This window comes from Cydia fagiglandana, chromosome 11 (genome assembly GCF_963556715.1).
Source record: "Cydia fagiglandana chromosome 11, ilCydFagi1.1, whole genome shotgun sequence".
In the NCBI taxonomy this organism is placed as follows: domain Eukaryota; kingdom Metazoa; phylum Arthropoda; class Insecta; order Lepidoptera; family Tortricidae; genus Cydia; species Cydia fagiglandana.
In genome coordinates this window covers 11609652-11627201 of record NC_085942.1, presented here as the reverse complement: position 1 = coordinate 11627201, position 17550 = coordinate 11609652, and the positions used below count along the sequence as shown (strand labels likewise).

Genomic DNA, 17550 nt, shown 5'->3' with positions numbered 1-17550 from the left:
GAGACCTATCTCTATATTGAGTCAATGCCAAAACATACAGTAGGTATATAAAGTTACTCAACAGCATGTAAAGCGTGACTTTATATTAATTCCGTGAAATAATTTACATCATGGAACCACCGGAACTTGAAATCCTGTAAGTAGGCCTAGAAACACTTTATTAAAACTCTCACAATGTGGCTTTCTCATATTAGGAAGGTTAGGCGAGGCAGGAGCCGAGCTAGCCGCATCAGGCGACGTCCAAGGGGCAGTCCGCTTGTGGTTGAAGGGCGGGCGCGCTCGCAGGGCCGCCGGGCTGATACTTCAACAACCGGCCTTGTTGAGAGACAACGAGCTGGTAGAGACAGTCCATGCTCAGTTGATTCAGGTAACAAGTAGTACATATGTGCCTAAAAATGGCGCACGACAAAATGTGACTCTCCACGGGAAAAGGTGCCTTATGGAGGCTGGCGCTTACGTCGCATAGCACCGCAATAGTATTGGAGCGGCGTTAACGTTAACATAACCTTATGGCGGTTGGCGCTTACGCTATTATTAACTCTCACGTCCCACGGATAAAGGTACCTACCTTTATCCCGTGGGACGTCACAAATAATGAAGCAAAGTTAGTTTAGTAAGAAATTGCAGTTCACTCAAGAAGAGTTGCAGTTGCATGGAAATGTTCTTACAAAGGAGCCCATTTTTATTGTTCACGAGAACAGATGTGAAAAGTTGAAAGTTGCGGAATGTTTCTAAAAAGTTGGATAAGATTTCGGAAAGTTTTTACAAAATTTAACTATAGGTAAAGGAGGAGGAGGGGGTAAAACAGCCGTTTTACGGGGGTAACAACGTTACCTTTTCATGTATTGGTTGCTTGAAAAATTGCTAATAAATTTTAGTACTTACCTAGTTTTATAACTTGCAGGAGGAATGGTGGGAGATGGCGGGAGAAATTTCTGAACGCCGCGGCGACAGTCTAACAGCAGTCGAGTATTATGCGAAGGGCAATAACTTCGCGAGGGCAGTTCAACTAGCCCGAGAAGTACGTACTATTTTTGCACAGTAGGTTTACTGTGTACTCGTAGTTTATTGATAAACTCATACCCTACTACTCGTAGTTCATTTGCAGTTATATATTCCATTATAATTTGTGGATTACGGAAATCACAGCATATACATTCGGAAAAATTAAATTCACTGTTAACATCATAACTTGAAGCTATGAGTTACATTCACTGGCATTTTTTGTAGCCGTATGTATGTCGGCGGCAGATCGTAAAACCGGGCATATCGAGATATTCCTAGGCATATCATGAAACGCCGCCATTTCATGATCTGACTAAGATTTGCCCAGGCATATCACGATCTGCCTTATAAAAGGGGCGGCAGATCGATCAGAGCATTTGCATTCGTTGATATTCCTAGCTTCATACCGGGCGCATCGTAAAATAACCTCGCGAGATTGCACGATATGGCTGGTGTTCGCTAGGCATATCATGAAATGCCGGCGTTTCATGATCTGCCTAGGAATATAACCCTGTGAGGATTGCACGATATGGCTGGTGTTCGCTAGGCATATCATGAAATGCCGGCGTTTCATGATCTGCCTAGGAATATCACCCTGTGAGGTTTGCACGATATGGCTGGTATTCGCTAGGCATAACATGAAATGCCGGCGTTTCATGATCTGCCTAGGAATATCACCCTGTGAGGTTTGCACGATATGGCTGGTGTTCACTAGGCATATCGTGAAATGCCGGCGTTTCATGATCTGCCTAGGAATATCACCCCTTGTAGCAAAACGACGCGGTTTTGGAATGAGATGCAATGCCAATTCACAACATTCAGGATCGAGCATAAATATCTATACTCACCGGTAATAAACGGTACAACACGATAAAATAACCAAAGGATATCACGCACTGGACTGACCTGATACAGCAGCAATGGCGGAATTCTCTCGATGCCACTAGTTCTTTTTTTACGTTCAGCACCTTCTCCTCTTTCACACGCCGGCCGGCGGTACGTTAAACAGTCTTAGGCCTTTTGTCACGCACGATATATCACTAAAACACTTAGTTTTGGAGGCTTAATACATATAATGTGATTTAAATCGATAGCGGTCGATCGGCATGCCGCGGCGTCTCGGTAGTTCTCTTTTTCGCCAATAGAGGCGCTGCTGAGGCTCGTCCTGAGCGTGCCGCCCGAGAGTTTTGGACGATCCTATTGGCTAAAATGTCAATATTGTATCGTTGTGAAGTGCGTTTTGGCTTTGCATCGATAAACGGTAGAAGCGCGCAGAAATTTGATTAATTAGGTACTTAAAAACTAAACGTTAAGAACGGAACACCCCTTGAGGCTTGCACGATATGGCTGGTGTTCGCTAGGCACATCACGAAATGCCGGCGTTTCATGATTTGCCTAGGAAAATCAACCCGTGAGGTTTGCACGATATGGCTAGTGTTCGCTAGGCATATCATGAAATGCCGGCGTTTCATGATCTGCCTAGGAAAATCACCTCGTGAGGTTTGCACGATATGGCTGGTGTTCGCTAGGCATATCATGAAATGCCGGCGTTTCATGATCTGCCTAGGAATATCACCCCTTGAGGTTTGCACGATATAGCTGGTGTTCGCTAGGCATATCATGAAATGCCGGCGTTTCATGATCTGCCTAGGAATATCACCTCTTGGGGTTTGCACGATATGGCTGGTGTTCGCTAGGAAGATCATGAAATGCCGGCGTTTCATGATCTGCCTAGGAATATCACACCCTACTTATTTGATATGCCTAAACGTAGCCAGGCAAATCGTCAAACGTTGAGGTTTGAACGATATGGCTGGTAGTCGTTAGTCAGATCATGAAATGGCGGCGTTTCATGATATGCCTAGGAATATCTCGATATGCCCGATTTTACGATCTGCCGCCGACATGTACAAAATTAAATGACGCTGCTCCAATAACTAGGGTTCCGAGGTTTTCCCGAGGGTCTACAGTATGGGGTTCTTCAAAAAAGGAGTGTACAGGTTTTTAAAAGGTCGGCAACGCGCATGTAACACCTCTGGAGTTGCAGGCGTTCATAGGCTACGGTGACTGCTTACCATCAGGCGGGCCGTATGCTTTTTTGCCACCGATGTGGTATAAAAAAAAAAAAAAACTAATATTTTATTTTGACTATAGACTTGTCCAAGCGAAGTGACCCGATTAGAAGGCGCCTGGGGAGCGTGGCTCGTGTCTTCGCGACAAGCTGGCGCAGCCGTGCCGCATCTTATAGAAGCCGGGGACACCAGAGGCGCCCTAGCGGCGGCTTTGAAGGCACACCACTATAAGAAGGCTTTGCAAATTGTACAGGTATGCTCTATATCTATTTATGTTATACGTGATATATTTTTAGGGTTCCGTACCCAAAGGGTAAAACGGGACCCTATTACTAAGACTCTGCTGTCCGTCCGTCCGTCCGTCTGTCACCAGGCTGTATCTCACGAACCGTGATAGCTAGACAGTTGAAATTTTCACAGATGATGTATTTCTGTTGCCGCTATAACAACAAATACTAAAAACATAATAAAATAAAGATTTAAGTGGGGCTTCCATACAACAAACGTGATTTTTGACCGAAGTTAAGCAACGTCGGGCTGGGTCAGTCAGTACTTGGATGGGTGACCGTTTTTTTTTTTTGCGTTTTTTTGCATTATGGTACGGAACCCTTCGTGCGCGAGTCCGACTCGCACTTGCCCGGTTTTTATTTATTACACAGGTTAAAAAAATAAATTTTATATTCCCTACTATTTTCAGGGGGGTTTCCGGGTCTCACTCTGGTATTTGTACGGTTATCTATTTCTTCTTGGACAGGCAGCAAAGTATTAACGAGCATTTACTGAACTCCCCTGTACCTACTAGGATTTAAAATGCTTAGATACTGACTGTTTACTCAGTTTCCTTATCTATTTTTCTTTGGCAGGTCATAGAAGACAAGGATCTAATTCGAGAACAGTGTGAACAATTGGCTGACCACTTCATATCTACTCAGGTTAGATCAAAAACTTTTTAATCTAGTCAAAAAAAATTACTTTCTTCCATCTTGATAGGCAAGTATTGCACGTGTACCACCTATACCTACTCACTTCACTTTAGGTACTTCAAGAATCAATCTTCAATGTTATTGGTTTCAAGAATCAATCTTCAATGTTATTGAACTACTACTACTATTGAATTTGTATGCCAATAGGCACGACATAGTGATACTGAAACATTTATTTAACATCTTGTAACTTACCTATGTTGAACAAATAAATCTTTGAATCTTTGAATTGGTGTTTAGGAATGGGAGACAGCCGAACGCCTCCTAACCTCCTGCGGTATGGCTGAGAGATGCGTCCGAGCATACAACTCGGCCGGCCGGGTCGCAGACGGCCTGAAGCTGGCCGCGGCCCAGTTATCGGAGGACGAAACCAGGGACATATACATACCGCTGGCTCAGCAGTTACGGAGCGAGGGGCAGTTTAGGAAGGCGGAGCAAATTTATATCGGGCTTGGTGAACCGGATGAAGCTATATCTATGTATAAGGTATCTTGGATACATATATGATTTGTTTTTTGTTAAATACCTACCTCTCCTTATGCGCTGGAACTTCCCGGCTATCCCCTAAAACTGATTGACGAGAAAAGGCTTTAAGTGTTTGGGGACCTTAACTCAAACTTCCTGAAGACCTTTTAATTCCCTTGATGGATGTTGCTGTTCATAGCCGCCACGCGGTCGACGTGTTTTATTAGTAGGTAGGAGTTATTTCATTTTATTATTTTATGCAAGGTTGTGTTGTGAATGTGTCAAAACACTCGTAAATGCTGGCGCCTATTTTCTGAAAGTATTTACAGTCACAAATAGACGCACCAGCTCAATATTCGACCTGGAGTTTGTAATAAACATAGGTTTTGTCGCCAATAATCAAGGAAGTATTTTCTAGGCATATATTCGTGATGTTTTAGGAAGCCTCCCAATACGAATCCATGCTGCGTTTAGTAGCGGCTCATCGCAGCTCTTTACTGGAAGCGACTCGGCGCCATGTCGCTCAGGCGCTGCACGCTTCTGGCGATTTGCGGGCCGCTGAGAATTATTACATACAGGCTGGTAGGTATTATGGAATCCTTCATATCGTTAATCACTTGTATGAATCTGTATAACATACGCTGACACGGCATCTAGACACGCGGCAGCGTGTCAAGCCAAGTTCAAGCAAAGGAACTGGCTAGCCAGCGCCGAGTGTAATATTACACGAACCACTTGGTGCCACTTTTGACCCTTCTATAACTCAAAACATCTTTGACGTAAACACATAAAACTACGTGTGTTTAATTATATCCATAAGGATATCTAGAAGCCCAAATTTCATGAAGCTAGCTCAAACGGTTATAAAGGTATGAAGGTCAAAAAGTCGTAAATTTTAAGACTGACTTATGACTTATAGTACCTAAACCTAACCTACTTCCAGATGACCTAGAAGGATGAAATTTGGAATCCAGCTTGGTTATTGTGTGTAACCGTAGGAAAAAATCTAAAAATAAAATAAAGTTAAAAAATAGGGGGGGGTCCCCATACAAAAAAACCATTTTTTATTGGGACTGACATATAAGTACCTAAACCTAACCTACTTCCAGATGACCTAGAAGGATGAAATTTGGAATCCAGGGGGCCAATTTTTGAATTTCGATCGCTCGATTTCGTCCCTCGAAAATCGGTGGAAAACGGCGAAATGCTAATTTTTGAAATACGAGCGATCGAAATTTGGAATCTAGTGGTATTGACCACTCGATTTCAATTCTATTAGTAGAATTTAAACGCCTGGTAGTGGAGATATCATTTAACGAAATACACAAAATAGAGTGGTAGAATTTCAAAAATCGGCCCCCAGCTCGGTTATTGTGTGTAAGCGTAGGAAAAAATCTAAAAATAAAAAAAAGTTAAAAAATAGGGGGGGGTCCCCATACAAAAAAATATTTTTTTATTGTAGCGTTGGAACCGTTACAAGCAGATATTTGAAACTACCCCAATATATGTATTATTATATTTGCTATATTAAAATAAAGTTTAGTCAAAAAATAAGTGGTGTCCCCATACAAAAAACTTGTAATACGCTCTAAACAACCGGCCAACGGTGTGTCGTCGGCGGCGCGCGGCACCACATAATTATACAAAGAACAGAAGTAAAAACCATGCAGCGGAAACACAAGAAAAAACATTAAATCTCAATACCTGCCTAGTTTTCTTTACAAAAAGTATTGATATCCCACCAAAAACATAAATGTAAAAAAGGAGAGCCAAGTTCAATACAAAAATTATGCTTGACTGTGGGGCTCGCCGCAAAAAGAATGCTATATAATATATATATATATAATATATATATAATATTTCTTTGCTTTATTGGATACCTATAACAATTGCTGTTATTTAAAAAAATGTGAGATCTTAAAGTAGGTTAGATTTGGCTTGGCCAGATTTTATCAGAATTACAATATATATAAAATGATTGATGTAATGAAAACTGGCCAAGTCAAATCTAACCTACTTTAAGATCTCACATTTTTTTAAATAACAGCAATTGTTATAGGTATCCAATAAAGCAAAGTAATAGAGTTTAATACTTGTTTATAATGTTATTTTGTTCCTATAAATACATATTTGGATTTTGCATAGAACTTGGCAGTGGCACTCATTTAAAAGATCTCCATTCTTTTTGCGGCGAGCCCCACAGTCAAGCATAATTTTTGTATTGAACTTGGCTCTCCTTTTTTACATTTATGTTTTTGGTGGTAGACCTTTATAACTCCGTCCAAAACTGTTTTCAAATAAATAAAAAAATCAGCCTACCCCTCTCAAACCCCTAAATTTTCCCCTAAAAGCAGAAATAAGCAGTTTTAACTTATTCACAGTGTTAGTGATGGTACTTGCCATAACTATTCCAAATTTTAGGTATCTACATCAAACGGTCTTTGAGAAAAACGCATTTAACCGATTTGCAAGAGCGAAGTGATCCCATAAGAGCCCCGCGAACAGTGTTGCGCGGTGCTCTAAAAAGTGAATATTAAATTGCATCCGTCCGATCCAACGCTGAAATTACAAAATATGGGCAAAATAATTATCCCATAGAAAACATCGACATACCTACAGTGTGTTTTCTGTAACAGGAGCAATAAATTAAACTGTAGGCTGTGCTCCTCAAACTGACCAACATTTGTTCAGCAAGTTTTGAAAATAACTCATGGTTTAATTTTTATTACACTTTAAAGTTTATTCTAAGACGCAATGTATTGCAAATTTTGTTATGTTAAAAGCGTGACAAGTAACGTCAAACACACTGATGTCAACGTACATTGAAGGCAATATTTATTTTGTATGAAAAAGAGGAAGTCTAAAAAGGATTCATAATTTTCAAAAGTTGCTGAACAAATGTTGGTCAGTTTGAGGAGTACATCCTTTAGTTTAATTTATTGCTCCTGTTACAGGAAGCACCCTGTATAGGTATGATCAGCAGAAAATATAACTTTTAGGTGACTGGAAGAGCGCAATTCAGATGTATCGGTCATCCGGCCAGTGGGAGGGCGCGGAGCGCGTCGCTCGCGCGCACGCGCCGGGCGGCGTGCAGCAGCAGGTGGCGCTGCAGTGGGCGGCCGCGCTGGGCGGCGCGCCGGCCGCCAGGCTGCTGGCGGCGCGCGGCCTGGCGGCGCTGGGCGCGAGGTGGGCGCTGCAGGCACAGAGGTTTGCTTTTATTTACTTTTGTGGCCCTCGCCAGTGGGGAGACACTTCTGACTTCGGTCGAACTCGGCTCCGTTCGGCTCAGCATTGCTCCGAGCAATTATTACGGTTGGCACCACTTGACTTCCTTCTGCGTGCACGACCACATGTAAGATAATCACTTGAATTTTGACAACCCTAAATAGCTGAAACGGATAGTGCCACATATTAGAAACGTATAGCATGATTCGACCCTGAACCGCTGTCAAATTTCGGGTTTGTAGGAAGTGTCCTTCCTATACGGTACTTACATAAATTTATTATTTATTCTGTGCCCTTACTGTGTGCTCAAGGACCCGCTTTAAATAGTGTAACAGTGGGTGGCGTTTAGCTGTTAGCTGCCAGGGAACTGGCGGCTTTGAACGCTGCAGGCACAGATGTTTGGTGCTATCTACCACATTCATTTAATGTAGGCACTTTTGTGGTCCTTTCTTTGTCAGTTTTTAAATATATTTTTAATGGCGACCTTGTTGTTTTGCTTTTTAAACAACGATTAATACTCAGATACTCACAATATGCAATTTCCAGATGGGATATTGCGATGGAACTGAGCGAGCTAGGCGGCGGTGTGACGCGACGCGAAGTAGCTCGGCACGAAGCGGCGGCGCTCGCGGAGGAGCGGCCCGAGGAGGCCGAGGCGGCGTTCCTGCGCGCCGGGGCCGCTGACGACGCTGTCCGCATGTGGCTCACGCGCGGCCATCACCAGCGGGCGCTGGTTCTGGCGGAGCAACATGCTACACATCTGGTTAGTTTACAGGACGAAGTGGTAGCATTCGCGGAAAAGTCAAGAAAAAAAAAACAGAATTACAATACCGGTTTTCACCTTTTATCATTATTCGCTTGCAATTCACTTGAAGTCGGCATAGCATGTCTCTTTCTTCTATACCTATCTGTCGTTCGTCATCTCATTATTCATCTGCTTTCTTTTTATATCATCCATCCACCTTTTTCTTTAGTTTACCTTTCCTCTTATATCCCACATTCATTCCGTATCTAGACACGCGGCAGCGTGTCAAGCCAAGTTCAAGCAAAGGAACTGGCTAGCCAGCGCCGAGTGTAATTACACGAACCACTTGGTGCCACTTTTGACCCTTCTATAACTCAAAACATCTTTGACGTAAACACATAAAACTACGTGTGTTTAATTATATCCATAAGGATATCTAAAAGCCCAAATTTCATGAAGCTAGCTCAAACGGTTATAAAGGTATGAAGGTCAAAAAGTCGTAAATTTTAAGACTGACTTATGACTTATAGTACCTAAACCTAACCTACTTCCAGATGACCTAGAAGGATGAAATTTGGAATCCAGCTTGGTTATTGTGTGTAACCGTAGGAAAAAATCTAAAAATAAAATAAAGTTTAAAAATAGGGGGGGTCCCCATACAAAAAACCATTTTTTATTGGGACTGAGATATAAGTACCTAAACCTAACCTACTTCCAGATGACCTAGAAGGATGAAATTTGGAATCCAGCTCGGTTATTGTGTGTAAGCGTAGGAAAAAATCTAAAAATAAAAAAAAAGTTAAAAAATAGGGGGGGTCCCCATACAAAAAAATATATTTTTATTGTAGCGTTGGAACCGTTACAAGCAGATATTTGAAACTACCCCAATATATGTATTATTATATTTGCTATATTAAAATAAAGTTTAGTCAAAAAATAAGTGGTGTCCCCATACAAAAAACTTGTAATACGCTCTAAACAACCGGCCAACGGTGTGTCGTCGGCGGCGCGCGGCACCACATAATTATACAAAGAACAGAAGTAAAAACCATACAGCGGAAACACAAGAAAAAACATTAAATCTCAATACCTGCCTAGTTTTCTTTACAAAAAGTATTGATATCCCACTAAAAACATAAATGTAAAAAAGGAGAGCCAAGTTCAATACAAAAATTATGCTTGGCTGTGGGGCTCGCCGCAAAAAGAATGGAGATCTAAATGAGTGCCACTGCCAAGTTCTATGCAAAATCCAAATATGTATTTATAGGAACAAAATAACATTATAAACAAGTATTAAACTCTATTTCTTTGCTTTATTGGATACCTATAACAATTGCTGTTATTTAAAAAAATGTGAGATCTTAAAGTAGGTTAGATTTGGCTTGGCCAGGTTTTATCAGAATTACAATATATATAAAATGATTGATATAATGAAAACTGGCCAAGTCAAATCTAACCTACTTTAAGATCTCACATTTTTTTAAATAACAGCAATTGTTATAGGTATCCAATAAAGCAAAGAAATAGAGTTTAATACTTGTTTATAATGTTATTTTGTTCCTATAAATACATATTTGGATTTTGCATAGAACTTGGCAGTGGCACTCATTTAGATCTCCATTCTTTTTGCGGCGAGCCCCACAGCCAACCATAATTTTTGTATTGAACTTGGCTCTCCTTTTTTACATTTATGTTTTTGGTGGGATACCTTTCACGTCACCGGTTTTCAACATTAATATAGTCTTTAGTCTATAGTCTACTCTTTCGTAGAACGGGTTTTTGAAAGCAAATACATATATAACAAAAATAAACAGTCCGTGCAAAATAAGTATATTATTATCATCAATAGTGCATCAATATCATCATATATGACATATTTCCCTTAAATCTTTCCTTATCTGGTACATATTAGGTCGAAGAAGTCCTGGTCGAAGGAGCGAGAGCTGCGGCCGAGCGCGGAGACCTGGCTCAGTTCGAGACTCTCATGATACGGGCCAATAGACCCAGGGAAGTTGTTCAACATTACAAAGATCTTGGTGAGTCTCCTCTTATTGGCATTCGCTTGTTATTGAAGGGATAGCTAAGGGAGAGCACAGAACCAAATCAACCGACTTTCAGTTATCTTTTAAACAGCAAAATAAAAGCATTATAAAAAATTACAAATACTCACTATACTACAATTTAAAAAAAGTTACGTTTACTAAACTAACGTAGACTTCGACACATTTTTATTTTACTTAGGTAAATGTATTTGTTTAAGCCCTTCGACACGACGATACATCTTAGGTTCTTATATTTCGGGGAAACCTTACACATAATATCTAGTCCTCAACCAAGTAAAGCTTGTACCAAGTAAAGCAAGATTCACGGCAAATGGTGGTATAAATGTGTTAATTGATGCACGTTCAGAACTATGGGAGGAGGCGACGCGAGTCTCACGAGAGTATCTGCCGGACAGTGCGGAACCGGTGCCTTCGGCCGTGCCTCCTTTGTTACAACGGGCTGCCGAACACGCCGATCGGTGAGTGACAGGCCTATTCGGATTTGGAGATAATCACAAGATCTAGAGACGATTTAGAGATCAACTAGATCTACATTAGATATTCGACTAGATGTGACTTAGATATCTACGTCATAACTTGTCGAAATCGTTCAAGAGGACCTTCAGAATCGCGGAAACGTCAAATTTAACATATCTATCTTACAAATATCTTTAAATTATCCATATCGTAACTTGCTGAAGTCTAGTAGATATCTAATTTATTTTCCGAATCGAGCCGTGAGTTTATATGTTTGTATAAACTCCAGCGCAACATATAGATGAAAGAACTCTACATATACAGTTGTGTCGTGGAAGGAATGTATTTTCGAGCCTATACGTAATAGATAAATTATATAAATTAATAATATGCAATACTTAGCGACATTAATCAAGCAAAACTGATTTTAATCAGGTTTTTGTCCGAAAATATCATGTATCTTAAAAGCCAAGCAAGCACTAATTATACGAGGAGCCAAATGATAAAAATAATCATGATAGTATAGTAATGTCGGTTTTTAGTGGGGAATGGTGGGAAGCCGTTCAACTGCTCTGCGAGGCGAGCGCCAGCGGAGCGGCGGGCGGCGCCACGCGGCTGGCGGAGCGCGCGGCGCTGCGGGCGGCGCGCCTGGCGCGCGACCGCCTGCAGGGCGCGCGCCGCCGCGCCGCCGCAGACATGCTGGCCACTAGGTGACATATACAGACTACAGATCACTTTCTAGAGGAGAATAGTGAGAAGCCGTTCAGCTGCGATGTGAGCGGGTGGTGCTGCTGATAGTCACTCAGATTAGTAGATTCTGGCTAATTTAAGGACACATAAACGTAAATGCGTGTCTACTGAAAATCATTTGTAAGTATTTAGGTAAATTATCAGTCTTTTGTTGAATTTTTGGCAGACTCCTCCTTGTGTTGTGGGACGTGCCTGTAGTAAGCGAAATTGAATTGACTGAGTACAGTTAGCAGCAGAAGTTGCTAAGCAGGCGACGTGTTCAAAATTAAGTTTACAGGCTCTTATTCTCTTAACAATAAAATCGCGTCAAAATCATTTTGAACACGTCACCCGCTTAGAAACTTCTGCTGCTGACTGTACATCGGCTACCACCGCGGCGCGGGTGTGTATGCACCTATAAAAAATGGTTGAAATCACACACATCACACGCATTCAAAATACTCAATTAAGGACATTTTTGTCGTGCCAGGTTTGCTGCTATCGGCCAACCCGAGGTTGGGGAGCAACTACGAGAAGCACTTTCAGATGGTGCTACAGATGAAGAGGAGGCGCCAGGTAAATTCATCTAATTTTCTCATGTCTATTCAATCCATCAGTGCAAAGGTTAAGTATTTTTTGTTTCCAGGTGTATCAGCAGAGTATGAGGTCGAGGAGCACAGCCCAGTGGTTCAAATGTCAGAGCCAGACGCTGAAGCTGAGGCCTTGGAGCGCTTAGCGCGAGCTGGCAACTGGCAGCGCTGTTTGGCTCACGCCGGCTCTAAGGCGCCACATTATGCCTTGCGATACGCTGCTCATCTCTTCAAGACCCATTCTGTAAGTGCTAATAATATAGTCCGAGCTGGCAACGGGCACAGCTGTTTAACGGGGAGAGCTCTAAGGTGCCTCTAAGGTTCTCATTCTCATGTTGCGATGCGTGTGCGTCACCTGATTCTCTCTTTTAATATCAACAAAATAATGTTATTTTGTGTTTTCCAGCGCATGGAAGGAGTGGACATCGAGAGCGAAGAAGCTCCCGAAGCACTAACCCAAGCCTTAGACACACTTCGTCAATACATTGGAGATGGAACCGTCTCTATATCAGACAGTGACACAGCTTTAGCGAAGGCAGTGTGTAGCGAAGTGCTAGTGCGGGTGTCAGCTGCTCCGAAATCTTTAACCGCCTTGAAGGATGCCGCGACGGTGATGTTAGCGGCGGGGGCTGATGATAGAGCCATGCAGGTACTAACTCTGTATATTTTTTACACTATGTTAACATAATATTTCTTAGGCCTCGTACTCGCATTCTTATTCTTAATATTTAATTGGAAATCAAGAAAGCTATGTAGTTCTTAATCTGACTTGCCAAAATTTAGTCCTATATTGTGTTACGATACCCACTATGTATATTATATTATATTTTATAGAAGTAGATTTGAAAAAGGAAGAAGAAGTATAGGTAGATTGAGTTCCAAAGTCTGTAATTTTCGAGTGTAGAAGAGACAGTTTTTGATATGTATAAAATTACCTAACTTAGCTACTTTCCTATAAGTTGGAATGTTACATTTTAGGCGATCACTCTGTTGATGGCGCTTCATGTGCCTCAGATAGCTGCCAAAGCAGCGCGGGCTTTACCACGATACTCCGATATTATCGTCGCTGATGTTGGTAAGACTTTTCATTTTTCATTTAGTAAGTAATTTTGTTTACGTTTTTATAAACTCTTCCTGTCAAATTTGAGAAATGGGACAGCACTAAAGATTGAAATGAAATTGGAATCATACTTGCAAGCTGAATAGGTACGCCGTTAAATACATAATTATCTGGTTTGATACTTTACAAAATGAAACACTGCATTTATATAGAAAAATCTTTCATTCAAAGATATTCAACAGTGGGTTTTGTCGTGGGATAACTCCTGTCCTATCTGCGTAATTAATTTTCTCTGACGTCATCAGCTTTCTACGTGAGTGGAATGGCAGTCCGCGCTGAAGGCAGCAACGGCGCTCGAGAGGCCTTCGTTCTGCTGAATCGAAGCTTGGACCTAGCGGAGGCAGCCGATGACGACGCCGCACACTTGCTTGACTACACAGATTTTGGTAAGTTATCATATCGATTGCAGCTTTAGGTGCACCCTATTTACACTGAATCTCTATGGGTACAGAATATTGTGCGTGGGGATAGATAGATAGATTAATTTATTTCTTATTGAAAATTACATGATATTTTACAATCGGCCCGATTCGAACTTTAAGATGTACGTCAAATATTACGTCTAGATAAGATATGGATTAGATATGTCAGTGTCAAAAGTGAGATATTTGTTTGAAGAAACGTCACTTTTGACACTGGCATATCTAATCCATATCGTATCTAGACGTAATATTTGACGTATCTTAAAGTTCGAATCGGGCCGATTATCACAATGTTTCCAAATAACATGAATTCACAAAAAGATGAGTGGTAAGTACCTAGTTTATTGTATTGAGCAGCGGTCGGCAACCTCTTAGCAGCCAAGGGCCACATAGTATATAGTTAACGAAGTTGACGCGGGCCGCACTTTGGTAATATTTGTTATTTTAGCAGACATTGTCGTTTGTCAATATTACAATTACATACAAAATGGCCAGGGAGGCTCGCGGGCCGCAAGCGAGAGGGCCGCATGCGGTCTGCGGGCCGCTTGTTTCCGACCGCTGGTATAGACCACTGACATTCCGTCCATTCTGGTATTTCTGGTGCATCAGTCCGTGTGGGGCTATGCTTACATTTTCACTGCACTACGGACACGTTGTTGATAAGGTTTGTTTGATCCAGAGTGCACGGATTGGCCTACTTCACCGCTCCTACTCGACAGCGCTTGCGTCCGCGGTGAAGCGCTCGACGAGGCTCGTGAGTGGGTGCTCGCGGTTTCCATGGAGCGGACGGTCGAACAGGTATGGAGTTCAGGGCTGTAACCGCGAAAATCGAAGTTCGCCAATTGCGGGGATTTTTCTCTGTGACTCTAATTACGCCTTCGTTGGAGTAAAAGAGAAAGATCCCCGCAATTTGCGAATTTCGGTTTTCGCGGTAGCCGCTCAGGCCGGGCACGTACGATGCTCGCAATCTTGTACGATTATCGTCGTCGACGGTCGACAAAAAGCCGTATTCGAACCCCTTAAGTACGAGTGAGATGCAATTACCTAGTTCGAGTTCGACTACGTCTCCAGATTAGAAATACATCCGTATTAGGGTCTCCCCACATATATCGACGTGCGTTCGGCAAAAGCCGATAGGAAAAAGCTTTATATTCGCGCGCAAGAGCGAAAAAGTCGTGGACGCGTCCGCAGGAGCCGATGCGAGCCGAGCCGAACGATGACTTTTTCGCTCTTATTGCGCAGACATAATGCTTTTTCTTATCGGTTTTGCCGAATGCGAGTCGATATATGTGGGAGAACCCTTGTCGTTTGTACGTACGTCGTGTATGGATGGACATTAAGAAGAGGTATTTTTTTCATAATGTCTATTTATTCTTCAGACGTTACCGGTGGACGGCCGCGAAGTGTACGGGTCGAGTGTGGGTGAAGAGGCTTGCTGTGTGCTCACGGGATACCCTCTTGGTAGTAGATTGGTCACATTTACTAACGGTAAGTTCATTTGACGATTTATATTTTTCCAAATCAAGAATGCAATGATTTTAACCCATTTTTTACTTCTATATGGGTGAATCAATTATTTCTTGTTTTTATTGTGTCCCACCACCTAGTCAACAATAGTAGCACAGAAGAACTCTAGTACAGTCAAGTGTAAAATATGGGTGCATATAATTTACTCAAAAATATGTCCTATAGTTCTTAATTCGCCGACATAAGAGCTATGGGACATATTTTTGAGTATGATAAGTGCACCCATATTTTTTACACTTGATTGTATTGCACCACAAAATATCTAAATAAAGTTACCAAAGAGAAATGGCTATTTATTATTTATACTTTGGCGTCATCGATGCGGAGCTTTCGCCCGACGACTATTATCCTTTTGAAGCGTCCTTTTTGTACGGTAGTACTATAATTTACTGTGGCGGTGGGCAGGTCGGTGCGCCAACCGCGAGTGGTGGTCGCGCCTGGTGGCGGCGGCGCGCGGCGGCGGCGCGGCGGCCGCGCTGCTGCAGCACGTCGCGCGCGTGTGCGGCCCGGCCGACTACTCGCAGATATAGACAAGTACGACACTATTCAATAGGGATGATGACACTTGTTAAATTTTATAACAAAATCTAGTAAAATAGCAAATCAGCAATTTATCACAATAATGTGGATATGATAATTAGGTCAGGAAATGAATGCTCAAAAAACGTTGTAGAGGGAAATGCGAGGAACAGAATTTTTGACTCTGTAACTTTGTTTGGACTAGTTAGGAGGTGAACATATCAAAAATTCCCGGCTGTAGCCCCGGTGCTGGGGGGTAGAGGGGGGTAAGAAGGTCGAATTTTTCGGTTTTTCATTGATATCTTGGAAACTTTGCGTCTTAGCGACATGACTACTAAGACAAACCGAAAGCTGATAAAATTAGTTACAAGTTTTATCCAGTCAAGTTTTTCGATATCTTGAATAGTTTTTGAGATACCCGCTCTTGACGCCAAGCGCGCACCACGATTTTAATTTTTGCGACACGATTTTAGAATCGCGCTGTAATTTATCGCAGAAAATTCAGTGCGCGCACTGCGATGAAAAAGTCGACGATTTGTTCATTCTCGACATGGATGTCGTACCAGTCGCTTGTCGTGAAACAATATGCAATCGCTGTATGACTGAGTATTTATACCACAAAGGTGATCTCCTTCTATTTCTATAATTAAACGGTCAACATCTAGCGTCTCATCTTGTAACTCCATTGAAGAAGCAGGTTCCGATATGTTGACACTTGTCCCGGCTGCGATTTTATTATCGCAGTGCGCGCGGGGCCATACAGCTTCGTATGCTGCAATTCACTTTGCGACAATCGCGTCGCGCGCTGTCGCGGAAAAATGTAACAAATCACAATTTTAAAATCGCTGCGATTTTTTTGTCGCATATGCGCGCACCGCCATATAAACCCATACGTTACATTTCTGCGACTAAATTATCGCGCGACAAAAAATCGTGGTGCGCGCTTGGCTTGAAAGTTTATTAAGGGATTTTAATTTTATCTTGATATCTACATCAGTGAAGCTGTTAGGCCATGTTTGGTATCATTTTCGTATAAATCGGGGGTGCTGAATTCATTTATGGTGCTGGTCACATTGACACTATTCCGAAGTAAAACCAAAATTTAAAAAAATATATTTTTTTAAATCCCTCTTCACGCTTAAACCGCTGAACCAATTTCGTTGAAATTTGGTATAGAAATAGTTTCAGTCTCGACACAGGATATAGGATAGTTTTTATAACCAAAAGCATCTTTTGAGGTTGTGAAAAGTGGGGTGGAAGTTTGTATGGGGAGTCAATAACCGCTGAACCGGTTTAGATGAAAGTTAGGATGGCCCGGTATACATCTGTTATTTAGATGAAAATGATACCAAACATGACTTCAAAGCTTACCTTAAGCAGTATTAACCCCAGGAATTCAGTTTCGTCGACGAAGTTGAATTCCCCCCATACTCCATTTCACAACTTTAAAGGATGATTATTGAGATAAAAAGTATCTTATGTCCTGTCTTGGGACTCGAAATATCTGTATACCAAATTTCAATTAAATCGGTTGAGCGGTTTAAGCGTGAAGAGGAATTAAAAAAAAAAGGTATTTGTTTAAAGTTTATATGTTTTTTCTTAGGAATGGTGTCAATGTGATACCAAAAA

The 17550-nt window shown here is 41.7% G+C and overlaps 1 protein-coding gene across 1 annotated transcript in view; it reads left to right on the top strand.

The window, feature by feature from the left end:
- The window catches only part of LOC134668958 (intraflagellar transport protein 172 homolog), a 55227-nt gene that overhangs the window by 8923 nt on the left and 28754 nt on the right, over positions 1-17550 (top strand). Inside the window, exons 14-32 of the mRNA XM_063526468.1 lie at positions 195-367; positions 905-1021; positions 3160-3330; positions 3941-4009; positions 4301-4546; positions 4966-5107; positions 7525-7732; positions 8297-8513; positions 10408-10531; positions 10905-11016; positions 11557-11724; positions 12234-12319; positions 12390-12577; positions 12740-12982; positions 13312-13408; positions 13699-13839; positions 14555-14673; positions 15255-15363; positions 15808-15936. Coding sequence (XP_063382538.1) covers positions 195-367; positions 905-1021; positions 3160-3330; positions 3941-4009; positions 4301-4546; positions 4966-5107; positions 7525-7732; positions 8297-8513; positions 10408-10531; positions 10905-11016; positions 11557-11724; positions 12234-12319; positions 12390-12577; positions 12740-12982; positions 13312-13408; positions 13699-13839; positions 14555-14673; positions 15255-15363; positions 15808-15932 — 2855 coding nt within the window. The 3' untranslated portion in view covers positions 15933-15936. The remainder of the gene's footprint in view (positions 1-194; positions 368-904; positions 1022-3159; positions 3331-3940; positions 4010-4300; positions 4547-4965; positions 5108-7524; positions 7733-8296; positions 8514-10407; positions 10532-10904; positions 11017-11556; positions 11725-12233; positions 12320-12389; positions 12578-12739; positions 12983-13311; positions 13409-13698; positions 13840-14554; positions 14674-15254; positions 15364-15807; positions 15937-17550) is intronic.